We start from the raw sequence: 13666 nt of genomic DNA on the forward strand, positions 1-13666 counted from the left end.
GAGCAGGACAGACTTGACAGAGACAACAGGACGGACGCACGCTGAAAACACGCAGCACACAGAACAGAGCAGCGGTGCAACTGGATGCCCTACCTGTTTGGCTGAGCTGCGAGGTGCTCCGGCTCTTGCGCGACATGCCAACCATGGCCTGCATTTTGGCACCAATGCTGGAGCGCCGCTTCTTCTCGTCAGTGCCTACCGTGCCGACCGCCGTGTCCGACTGGCTGCCGTCCGTCTTCTCCAGGTTGCACATGTCGCCGCTGACGCTCGTGCTCTTGGTCATGTTCATCCCGGCGGACGAGTCCGTCTGCCTGTTTGTAGTTTTGGATGCAAAGTCACTGTCAGCCACCACCATTGAAGGGTGCAGGTGAAGACACATCAGGAAGAACATGGCAGAGGAGAGGGGATGCAGAGGGAGGGGAGGGCATGAAAAGAGAGGCGATGAGGGAGAAGACAGGAGGAGAGGAGAGGATGGAGTAGGAAACAGAGGACAGGAAATGAACAGGTGTGAGGTGAAAGGGAGAAAAGGACAGAGTTTAGGTACAGGAGATCATGACTTCCTGTTTAAGTTTGATCAAAATGTGCTGCTTGCTCTATGTATGTTCTTGCAATAGTGGATATGCTAAAATACACTCACTGGCCACTTTATTAGGTACACCTGATATATAACACCAGCAGACAAAGCGGCCAGTGAGTGTTTACTGTGCAGATTATTTGCTTTTGTGTGTTTATCATTGGAATTACATACAAAATTCAAGCTGCAAGCAGCGATGAACGGGCCCTCGCGCGTGCAATTTTCACCAATAAAGGTCAAGGACTCAAAACTAAGTCCGATGACACCACCCACGACTCTTTATGTCAAACCATTCAAAAGTTATGGCAGAAAATAGGAACTATCAAATATGGGCCAATCAGATGAAGGGGGGGGGGGGCGCTTTTTGACATCTATCGTTGCCACGGTAACACTTTTGACTGAGAAAAGTAATGCGCATCGTCGCAGGATCGAGATGCACATTTTGATGTATAACACACCTGGGTGCACGTTACGGTTCGGGCGAAGAAGCGGCCAAAGAAATGGCATAAATTGCGGCAAAATTACACGATTAATTGAAAATGGCCGACTTCCTGTTCGGTTTCGGCAGTTAAGTTGCGACATGATACAGGTGTGTACCGATTTTCATGCATGTACGTCAAACTGTATTGTGGGGCTTGAGGCACAAAGTTTTCAAGGGGGCGCTGTTGAGCCATTTTACCATGCCCATTAATGCAAACCATTAAATATCAAATTTTTCGCCAGGCCTGGCCTGCGTGCAAAATTTGGTGACTTTTGGGGCACGTTTAGGGGGAAAAAAGGCCCTCCTTTTGTCGCCCTAATAAGGGCGTCTGACCTGAGACTGAGTATCTCAACTGCGGTGGGTCCCTGAAATCCCTGTCCCCTCTTACTGATGCTAGTTGAGCAAGTCCCTTCAGAGGGTTTGGTTTAATGATGTACATGGGGAGCTGCATCCTAATTCTCCTGGGACGTCTGCGAGGACCAATAGCATGATGTACGCCACATCAACAGTGACCCTAGAGATCCCCCAGGGACTAAACAGCTGGAGGGCCAAAGTTCTCGCTAAGATACGCCATCAGCGCTCACTGCCGTGAGACACATCTCACAGGAATGAGTTACCCAGCTGCTAACTGGAAGGATACGCCCAGAGCCGTACAGGCAAAGCCAGACAAGCCTCATCATGAAAGCTACTCTGAAGGGTTCATTTCCGTCCATTTACCTCCCTGCACAACATAGAGGTGTCTGACAGACATTAATGCAGATGATGAGTAGGGATATGACTCATAGATGAACAAAGCCCGGAAGGAACGTGGAAGTAACACAAGAGGAGTCAAGCACCAGCTACTGATTAAAATAACATTCACAACGGAGTGTAATCTGTGCACTGCCTGAAAACTGCATGCGTCTTGGAAATTAAAATGTTTTAACTTTGAAACATCAGTTGTATCAGCGCAGCAAAATTCCCCCTAGCCCGTTGTCGTGCATAAGTCTGATCCCTCAACTCCAGTCTTTCAGTGGACCAATCATTAGCACTGCTTCTGCAGGGATGATATCAAGCTGGGCGAGACACTGAATCACTGATCCAACTCATCAGGATTTAAAAAGTGCCAATACTAAAATGTTCTTCATATTAGATAGATCAGGTAAAAAAAAAAATCCAAAAGAGGCAAAAAGATGCCAACTTCAGGAAGTGATCTAGCACAGAGATGTGAGGCGAGTCCGAGCCGCTGCCCAGATCCATCAGGAAGACGACCTTCAGCAACCAACTTTAAGTGCAGCATAACCCAATGAGCAGAAAGCTTTCCCTCGATCATTTAAGGTGAAGTCACTGCATGATATGTGCTACCGACAGTTAAAGCATCTGATGTGCTGGCTCATCAAAGCTGGCTGTACAACACCCGACAAGATGCTGGAAAGATGCCCTAAAGATGTCCATCGCATAAAATCAGGGGACCAGACGCAGAGGCCAAGCATCCGTGAACGGGAACGTCTGTGCCGGGCTTCGTTTGGAAGACCCGAAAGCAACACGGAAGATAACTCCAAAGGTGGGAGAAGCAGACTAAAGAAATGAAAGACGGATCATCAATCAGACATTACGGTGGTCAGAATCGGTGAAGGAAGGCAGCTGTGACAGATGCAACAATAAGACTGCAGAAAAATGACTGCTTTGGAAAAGGAATTATCTCCAAATGATATAGCTTGTTAGCAGAGGGGTCCTCTGAGTCTTCTTCACGGAAGCTTAAATGCCTGGAGGGAAGATTTACAGGAGGACTTGCCCTCAGAGGACTGGGAAGAAGCGTGTGCTAAAGCACAAACAAAAACTACCAATACAAGTCTCAAAGTACTGCAATATAACTGGCTAATGAGGACATACAGTATGTAACACCAGAAAAGTATAGTGGTGCCATCCCTGACGTGTGTATCAGGTGCGGAGAGGAGAAGGGGACGTTCTTAAACAAGCTTTAGAGACTATACTAGGTAAAAAATTTGCTCTTGACCCTAAACTGTTTATCCTAGGTTTATATCCTGTTAGACATCTTGTGTCTAGAAAAATAATCACTGCCCTGGATTTGTGTTTACTGCTTGCAAAAAGAGTCATAGCACTATCATGGAAGAGTACCAGTAAACCAACATTCAATAACTGGATTAAGGAATTGTCTACAACATTACCTATGGAAAGGATCACTTATATTATAAAGGGCAAACTATCATTGTTTCAAAACATTTGGGGTCCTTTTATGGAATTTATAGAGAGTGTGGATTTAAGCGGTCTGGGGATTGGGGCGGATGAGGCGTAGCTACTAGTGATCCTCTGCAGGGTTCTAAAATAATTTACTTTCTTTCGATACTTGATTTCTTTATTATGTGAATTGTATATTTGAGTTTATAGTTCTGAATTAAGCACAACGGTGAAATACTTTTGGCTAACCCTTCAAAAACAGAGAAACCTTTGTTGTTCTGATTTTTGTTACTTTTTTGTTTTGTTTGGGGTTTTACTTATTTATTTTTTCTTTCTTTTCTTTCTTTTTCTCTTTCCTTTTCTCATTTAAACCTAAATTGAGTGTTGCTTTATGATATCTTATAAATATTTGAGTTGTAAGGAATATAATTCGATTGCTGGACAATAATTCAGCGGCCCTTGATGTGTTTCCTTTTATGTAAGAGCACTCTTATTTTTGTGTCATTGGAAAGATTTTGAAAAACAAATAAAGATATTGTTGGAAAAAAAAAAGCACTGCAGTTTAAAATGAAATGGTGCAGATTTCCACAATGACCACGTTTTACTGACTCTTCCCCTTTTGCAAAAATGGAGACGGGTCTACTGGCTACTGGTCGACGCTCGTTTGTCACATTGTATTAATGCTTGATAACGTGCATTTGGCTGATTACAGAGGAGGAGAGGTGGGGGTCTGTTAAAATCAGGTGCAAAAATCAGACTTCCGTGCCTTTTAATTATGTGATTATGCAATATAACTTAATAGAAGTCTAAATAAAATACGAGTTCATGCACCACTCAATGACTGCAAGGCGCTCAGGAAAAAAAAACAAACCAAAACCTCCTCCTCCATCGTGTTTGCCACTTTATGTGACGCGTTTCTCGCACGCCCATTGAAACAAACCGTAAGTGTTCGGTGTTTTTCAAACATTAACCAGCTCAGTGAGGCCTGTGCTGTCTGAGGTGTAGCTCTCGTGTAGCTCTGAGCACTTTTTAATTCCTGGGAAGACTGGCGGCTTTCTTGTTTAGATGCCACAAAATAAATGGTTAAAGGTTAGAAGAATATACTTAAGTCATCTGTTGACATTGATGCAGTGCAGTTTCCTGTAGCTCACGTGGACACGGCCCTCCAAACAACATCCCACAGACACCCTGACAGTTTAGACTGTGAGATACTTTGGACTCGTAAACCAAAGTCCCGAATACAGGTTTTCTCGGGCGACTGGGCTGCACACAAAATAAAGTTACTTCTTCTCGTGCTCCTTCTCTCTGAAATAAAATAGGCCAGTGTCCAAATGAAGGTCCTATTTTAGATCTGCCAGTCAAATTATCTTTAAGAGACAAATTACATTCTGTATCATCTACTCTTAATGGGATGAGCGCCGTGCGATGCCCTCAGGCTACTAGTCATTAATTAATTACTGATCTCATCACATAACTGGATTAAAATGACAACTTACGCAGAAACGCACCGTCTAAAATATAAGAACTGATTTAACTGGACTGAATTCAAATATGATGTATTTGACATTAGCTTTTAATCGCATTGTACTAAAGTGAGAAAAACCATTGTATATCATATAAATGATGTACTGCTAAGACTTGTGAATGTTAAGTTTACGTAACAACCGGCTTGTCAGTGGACCTGAATTATTATTTTGTACAAATGTTAATTGTTTTCAAAACATCTACTTGATTTGTGAAGCCAGACTCTTCCAGACAACGTTAACGTGTCTGTGTTCCTTCCAGCCCCAAACAGCCGGGGGGGGGGGCGCAACAATACATGTTACTGGAATCCTTCAAAAGAGTTTATTTTATATTCTATAAGCCGGTAGTGAAATGAGTCACGTTCGGACTTAAACAAAGCGCACCAAATACCTCAGCACATAATACAGTATACTGTATAGTCTTTTGTGTCTACTAGTGCCAGTGGTTCTGTTGTGGATCAGTCTGTGCTCTGATACATAAATAGAGACTGTTTATTGGGGATTAGGGCCTTTGATCAGTTAATACAACCCTGAAGCTTTGAAGCAACCTTCAAGTGTTGTGATTCCTGACACTTCAGGCCAGCAGCGTGTGCTGCAGGTTCCAGTCAACCCTTCTACCCCGACTGGGAGGCTGCATTCATGTCTTTGACACTGTGATAATTGTGACTCGTTCACGGCAGCACGGTGGAGGGGTCGACACTGCTGGGACCGGTATCAATCTGCACCAGTACCAGTAACGGCACTGATGCATCTTCTTCTGCTCCGTCAATCACCAATGAAGTAACAGAGGAGGAAAAGGAAAAGCAAGATCGACGTTGAAAGATTTGAGATGGCGGTTCTGAATGAGAAAAGAAGATTTTGACTCAAGTGGGACATCATCATCCACAAATAAAAAATAAATAAATAAAATCTTGTTTTGTTAAGCTAGATGTCCACTTAGGGTTAAATCACGTTCTGTACTCGAGTCCTCAACCCCCCTGGTCAACGTGGTTGGCTGTGCTTCTTCCTGCTGGTACGAGCTACGTTTGTTGTTAGCAGCGCCAAAACTGTGCAAGGAGGGACAGGATTTTTCCAAGTAACATAAAATATTCTTAGGTGAACTGTTTAAGGCTCTGGGGCCTCATTTGTGAGTGCGTAGGATTCATAATAAAAGTGCACGTACACCCAAAAGCCGAAAATGGCGGATCTATAAAACCATGTGCACGCACACTTGCACGCAATGTTCGCTTTATAAATCACAGTCCAGCTGGAAGGTTGCGCAGCTGAATCCGCCTCATATCCCGCCCTCTACACGCCCACTTTTTACCTTAAAAGGGTAATGCAAAGTAGTATTTGCATATGAATGAGCCTGCTGAGCATGCGCAGTGGCTTCCTGTAGCCTGTTTGGCGTCAGAATGAATGAAAGTGTCAAGCCACCGTGTCATTGAATTTCACTGAGATCTGAGATCGAAATGTTGAGGATGAGGTGGAGGACAGGAAAACAACATTATTTGGTGGTCACAGTAAAAGTAGAAAAAGTATATAAATAGTATAAAATAAAGCGAGTGAGTGGCAGCACGCCGTTGCTGCGCTAAACGCCGTGAGTGCCCCGGCGCAACAGGGGGGACATGTCCCCCCGTCTTTTCAAACTCATGTTTTTGTCCCCCCCACTTTTTACAGTTTAAAAACTAACGGTAGGATCAACCTGTAATTGCAAATCATCCAGACACTGTGTGCGAAAGCGATGCGAGAACGGTCCGGCAGCCCCGCTCCCCCTCCTCCCTCTCCTCCCTCCGGTCTCCCCTCAGAGCTGCTCAGGGCTGATTTATGGTTCTGCGTTACACCAACGCAGGGGCTACGGCGTAGGTGCGCGTCACTGCATACCCTACGGCGTAGGCTCTGCGTCGTTTTAACGCGGAACCATAATTTAGGCTTACGCCGTGCGTAAAGGTTTCACGCGCGCGTAAAACTCATTATATATATGAAAAAAATCCCTTTAGGGGCTCCGTAGACCCCCTAAACGATCTACGGAGCCCCTCACTTGTTCTGTCCTAAAGCGGTGGGTGAGGAGGAGGTTCCTGGCTTGTCCTGTACCGCGGCTGCAGCAGCAGCAGAAGCAGCAGAGTCCTGACTGACGCTGAGGTTCAAACACAGAGGGACAGGATCAGCGCTATTTTAGCGTCTGATATATGTTGTGATATGTGATGACATTATTAAGAGTATGACATGAATCTGGCTTCATTTCACCACCTCACCGCCTGCGTCGCCAGTTCCACGTGTCTTAAGTGAGTTCCTACAGGAGGGTCGGGGTTGTCGTAGGGATACGCAGATTTTTCGGTTAGTTTTTTCTTTTAAAATCCCAACCTTTGCGTAGAAGGTGGCTTTCGCATCTTTCAGGCCCTTTTTGTGCGCAAGCAAGCTTTATAGATGAGGCCCCTGGTGCCTCGCGTGAGACGTATGGAGGTCAAAGGGGAGCGAAGATGGCATCAAAAAGACAGAAGGTGGACATACACGGTTACTTTCCAAAGAAAATTGTCAGTCGCTCTCTGAGTGAGGTTTACAGTTGTCTGAGTCCATAATAATGGTACGTTATTACGGAAGGTGGGGGCTAAAGTAGGTCGTAGCTATGAAGAACAAGACGGTTCGTAATGTTCTCAGCAAGTGTGACCCAGGCTCAGATGCTCCGAGAAGTTGAAATACTTCAAACTCACTGTTTCCACATTTTAGCTGAGATGTGTAATACGTTGAAGATGTCATGTGTTTTTGCTCTTCTGAGATTGTATCTGGGTATATACCTAATTTTAACACCTGATGAGGACCAGATGATTTCTCATTGTGTCCTGACACGGAAAACCTCAGACTCACAAGAAGGTTTCATTTTTTGTTTTTCCACCCAACTGTTTGTGGGTTTGTTCGAGTTCCTGAAAGGTAGACTTTTAAATAAAGGATATAAGCATATTGTGTTGATCTTACTAAATGTAACACATTTGCTTTTAACCAAAATTCCCTCACAAAATGTATTTAAAAAAAGCATGTAGTTAAATGTCTAATTCATTGAGTATGAAGTATTGGCTTCCCTCCGACTCTGAGGTGAATGAAGAGAACTGCATAGACTAATTCTGCAGCACCTCCTCACTTTACAATCTACGAACAGGTCTTGGAAAAGAGTTCAGACTCGCTGCGTAAATGTGCTTGCTCGGAAAACTGTGCCTCTCCGGGGATGTGCGGTTCAGTCTCGGCCCGAAGAACACACTGTTCATCATCATGCAACTGCTCACTTTGCATTTTCATCTAGGCCAAGATGTTCCCAAGGCAAAACACGGACGGTGATTTTTTTATCTCCTTGTTTTGTGAAAGTCATGAGATGAGAGATGTACTGTAGTTACACCGTGCATCTTGAATGGGTCATCGTACCTGCTGAAACTATATATACAGGACTGTCTCAGAAAATTTGAATATTGTGATAAAGTCCATTATTTTCTGTAATGCAAAAATGTCTGGATTATTAAACAAATCAACTGAAATATTGCAATCCTTTTATTATTTTAATATTGCTGATCATGGCTTACAGCTTAAGAAAACTCAAATATCCTATCTCAAACAATTAGAATATTCTGGGAATCTTAATCTTAAACTGTAACCATAATCAGCAATATTAAAATAATAAAAGGCTTGCAATATTTCAGTTGATTTGTAATGAATCCAGAACGTATGACATTTTTGTTTTTTTAATTGCACTACAGAAAATAAAGAACTTTATCAAAATATTCTAATTTTCTGAGACATTCTTGTAAATAATAACTTCAATGGTTATATTCTGTTTGCATTCAGCAAACATTGCTAATGAAAGATGGCGCTGCGTGTTTAGTTACGTGTGTTTATCAAAGCTAATTTGCCTTAGTTTACATATTACACCATAAAGAGACAGAGATGTGCTGCTTTTGCCAACAGGACCGTGTGTTTATTGGGTCAGCAAAAGCAGCTTCTGGGGCAACTGCTCCACACGTCCCATACAGACTGCTAGTCGACCCAGTTACAAAAGTGCTGATCCAAAGTGACTGGTTACAGGACTTCTTTTGATTTGCTTTGCCAAGATATTGATTTTCTTTTTCTCCTTTTAGTAGGCCGGGGTTAAAGCAATCACTCTTTTCTTCTTCTATGGAATGATTGCCTCCTGTCCTTCAAATATGTCAAGATGGTCTTTTCTCTCCCTCACGTGAAAGAGCTGTTGCCCGGGCAACAATATCGTACAAAAGACACATTGGAGGAAAGGAATTATGGGATTTATAAGTGCTGATGGAAAGACACAGCACCCCAGCTCCGGGTCATGTGCGTTGTAGTTATCCTTTGCAGGGATGCACTCTTACATCAAAAACACATCTGCCTGTTGCAAAGTTTGCCTGGCCGGGGAAATTAAACAGGCCTTTATAATATGAAGCATGTGTTTATTTGTTTCATATTGTTTATGAATGTGTCATGAGTAAGTGTAGGGGTAGTGATGTTTCTGTCAAACACAGTCCTTCAATGGTCCCGTAATCGACCTAGTAACACAGAGGTGAATAAATCCATGTCATTTAGACCAAGAAGCCTCTTATCCATAAAGAAATGTCTTGCTGAATCCTCACCTGATTTCTGGGCACATGACTGATGCTTTCCAGCATTCACAGTACCAAAGGTGAGTTACCCGCTAACCCGCTGTCTTAGCTGTATGCTTTATTGCAAGTGACTGTTGTCGACTCCTCTTTCTTCTTAATCAGAAAACGCACTCAAAAGGTCTGTGAATTCATTACCCAGGGGTACACTTTAGTTCAGAGTTCTGATTAGTTAAAGCACTTCACTGAGTAGTGGTCAAAAGGTAAAAAAAAAAAAAAGAAGAAAACCATGCCACAATTGAACAGATTTTTTTTCAATTCAAAAAAGGTTTAAATGGATAAAGCAATACCATATGACCTACCTGTCCCACATATGGACTCACTTGAATTTTACAAAAAATACTAGTTATTTGGGATTTTGTTGTTGTTTTAAGCGTCAAAATGTCATGTGGTGCGACCGTCCGACCAGGACTCTGGTTTTGAAAACTTTTTTGAAATCACTCTAAATGTATTTAAATCTTCTGCCCTATCTGGCATGATTTCAGAACTGTCTTGTAGTGTGTAAGATTACAACACATGTATATTTATATTTCCATCATAATATACAAACTTTTGAGTTTGACTGATGTCCATTTTATGAAATATCATGTGATGCGACCATTAAAATAACCACTTTTGTATAACACTTAAAACTTGTAAAAGGCTAGTGCCAATTCATCTTGACAAAAATCACTTAATATAAAAGTTTTATATGAATTTATGTGTACACAACATTCTTAATGTTTGAACTACTGCAATAGATATTCTTTTTTTTATTATTTTAAAATTGACCTGTTGAAAATCCTTATTCGTCATTGACCCATGTGCAGATTATCTGAGATGCCAGAGAATAGGGGAAAAAAACTGCACATGTCGACCATCTAAGGTTGGTACAATAAATAAATAAATAAATCAAATGAAACACAACCCATGACTTATTTAATATCTCACTAGGTGGTGTTGGCACGTTATCCGTTAAAACCTGCTGGCTCCGTCAGAACAATCCCCATCTTTCAGTTTCAGGTGGAGTTGGACTCCCGGTCTCCCCACAGGAAGGAAAAAAGACCTACAAAGCCACTTAAAGAAAGGATTGGGCTACAGGGCAAAACAGATTCCCAGGTCGTCATTGTAAATGAGAAACTGTTCTCAACTGACTTACCTGGTTAAATAAAGATTAAAAAAAATAAATAAATAAAGATGCAAGAGGTTTAACCTATTTCTGCTTGACCTATTTTGCTGGTGTAAATACTTCCAGTGGCTCCAGAGAACTGACACTCTGTTTATCTGCTTTTCTCTGCACACAGAGATAAATAGCACTACTACGATTGAATAGTTGCAATCTGTTTAATGTCAGTGTCAACAAAATGTAGCTAACAGTGGCCCGTCCTGCTTGCCCAGTCCAAGAAACAAAAATTAAAACTGAGTTTCAACATGGACCTAAAGCTGAGAGCAGCACAGGGAACAAAGTAAAGACGACTAAGGTCACCCAATAGTCATGTATTTCATTTTCTAAACACAAAACTGAAACTCTGTATTTCACCTTTCATCTAAACAGAATGTTTGTGTTGGATATAAACTGTAATCCCGAATGATTTATGAACCACAGTTGAATTTTGTTCAAACTCAAATCGTGCATAGGAGACGTGCAGTTCCTCCTAACCGCCAGCAGTGGACAAATCGCAACAGCTTCCCGTCTCCTTTTCTGGTATTTATAAGCACCGTTTATATCGCAGCTAAACTTGTTCAGCATACTTCCAGTCAAGATAAACTGGTTGGAACAGAAATAGTTTGGAGATGTCATATTTCTTTTGGATACATTTACTCAGCGGGACATTTTAATCTCACTAATTCCATTCTCCATCACCGACCCTGGAAGTAAATGAACTGGATGTTTAAAGTGCAAGACTGTGGTTTGCCACAGGCAAAACAAAGTGACGCGTTCTTGGCAAAGTGAGGAGTCGGCGTGGAAACGGAAGAGGTATTGGCTTGCGAAGGTGCAGTGGAAGAGCGGTGGGAAACCGTCCACTTTTCCACTCGTTTATCCAGCGTGCAGCGCAGAGGGATAAAGACGGCTGTTAGTGCGTGTCAGACACCATTTGCATCATAATCTTGCAGTGGAGGTTCAGTTACACCAGCAGGGTACACTTAAAAAAAGAATTTCAGCTGGTAATAAGCAGATTTATTAAACTCATCTAAAAACAGATGAAGAAGTAAAACTTGGCAAATTATGTTGGATGAACTTAATCTCTTTGCCTGTCACCAAATATGTCTCTTTTTTAATTGTAGGTGCAAAATCTTTGATGATGGAGTGTAGAAGGTTGATGTTTTTGACTCTAAAAAGCCTGAAATGAATCTCAATGGAAGAAGTTTACATGTTTGTCTAACTATTTGATTGGACTGCAGCTGTAGTTAGAGAGTTATCGTCAACACACCGATAATAAATCAGTATTACCAACAAAAAGCAAGCAATGGCAAAGGTCGGTGTAAATCAGCTGCTTTTAGTGTTACGTAGTGTCTAGACCAGACAACTACAGTTTTCTAAAATAGCTGGAGGACATATTGTGCTGATAATCTCTGAAACGATGTGGCTCAGGTCACGGTCGAGACATCTGAGGAGTGACTGTGCTCAGGGATCCTTGACCGTCTGCAGATGTGAGCGTTAGTTCACTCCTAAACTTCAGAGCTGTGTGATGTCTGTTTTAAGGAAAGTAGTGCACAACTCGTGACACTACCTGTGCACTGTAAAATGTCGGACTCTTAAAAAAATGGAACGTACAGCCAATACTCGAGTTGTAAAACAAAATCAGGGGGGATGGTGGATTTTATCATATGGGGACAGATAATTTGTGCCTATTACAAATAATATAATATATTACAAATAATAGCACTGACCAAAACAGCTGCAGAAATACTGCAGGAATGACATAGCAGCAGTTAAATGCAGCCTTCTGTAAGCTTTAAATATCCACTGGGTTTACATCAAATACATCAAAACACAACAATAAAAAACACTTTTCTGAACTTATCAATATGACTCTGTCCTTCACAGGATAAGTACAATGGATCACTGCAAAAACTCAAAATCTTAACAAGAATATTTGTCTTATTTCTAGTTAAAATGTCTCATTTTAGTAAAAAAAAAAAAATATCATTACACTTAAAACAAGACTCATCACTGGAAAAAACAACAATTTTCACGTGTTTCAAGTAGATTTTCAATTGAAATAAGTAGAAAAATCTGCCAGTGGAACAAGATTTTTTTGCTTGTAATGAGAAGGTAAATCTTGTCCCACTGGCAGATTTTCCTACTTATTTCAGGTGAAAATTTACTTGAAACAGGTGAAAATTGTCAAATAAGTTATTTTTCTGGTGTTATTTTTCTGGTGATGACTCTAAATGTTGAAATAGCAGTAAAACCACATTCATTGATGAAATAACATAAGGGATGGAAAGGGGGGATGGCAGTTTTACAGGGGGGATGATTTGGACCGTTTTTATTTCAGGGGGGATGCCATCCCCCCTCATCCCCCCTCATCTCCAGTACTGCGGACAGCCAACCAGTGGACATTTCAAACCCAACTTACTACACGGAGACCAAGTGAACAACCCAGGTTGGAAGAAAGAATGTCAATGTGAGATCCAAAACCGTCCACAGCCTTAAAGCAATCAACTGCACACTGACTCAGGGCTTCCTAATCTCCTCTTTGTATTGATCTGTCCTCTAAAAGCCACTCTCTTAGTGCCGCACGTACACTTCATGGACTCCCCACATGTTTCTGCCATGTGTCTTGCAGAAGGTGTTTTGTCAATCACACCGAGTGGTGCGCTAAGCTTTTACCACTAAGCTCTGATCCAGCTCTGGGATCCCTGATCACTTTCTGCTTGACATACTTCTTATATCTGCTATTCTTATGCCGCTCAGAAATTAAACTATACTCTCTTGTGGCCGCAATGAAATGGTGCCATTTTAAATATAGACTTAACATTTTAAGAGGTAAATTTAGAAGAAATCTCATCTATAGATGCTGTCAGTCACGTACGCCAGATAACCAAGGACAGTATTATAGTTCATGTTGTCAAATCGTTGATGAAGGTCATAATCTTCCATATTGGTACTTGTGGCAGAGATCCAGAGACCAGGACTGGACTATAACCAAATAATCCAGCTGTGCTACGTTTGCAATGTGCCAAACAGAAATATGTAACTGCCTGCTATTAGCTAGCAGAGCTCCCTGTTTCTGCTCCAAGGTTTTACAGATGAAGATGCAATAGAAACTTTACCAGGTGTTAAAATCAGGAC

At 41.8% G+C, this 13666-nt stretch overlaps 1 protein-coding gene across 1 annotated transcript in view; it reads right to left on the reverse strand.

Moving 5' to 3' along the window:
- rims2a (regulating synaptic membrane exocytosis 2a) overlaps positions 1–13666 on the reverse strand; it is a 203935-nt gene that overhangs the window by 22981 nt on the left and 167288 nt on the right. Inside the window, 1 exon segment of the mRNA XM_061716044.1 lies at positions 94–338. Within this exon segment, the coding sequence (XP_061572028.1) occupies positions 94–338 (245 nt within the window).

The sequence above is a fragment of the Cololabis saira genome, chromosome 3, assembly GCF_033807715.1.
Source record: "Cololabis saira isolate AMF1-May2022 chromosome 3, fColSai1.1, whole genome shotgun sequence".
In the NCBI taxonomy this organism is placed as follows: Eukaryota; Metazoa; Chordata; class Actinopteri; order Beloniformes; family Belonidae; genus Cololabis; species Cololabis saira.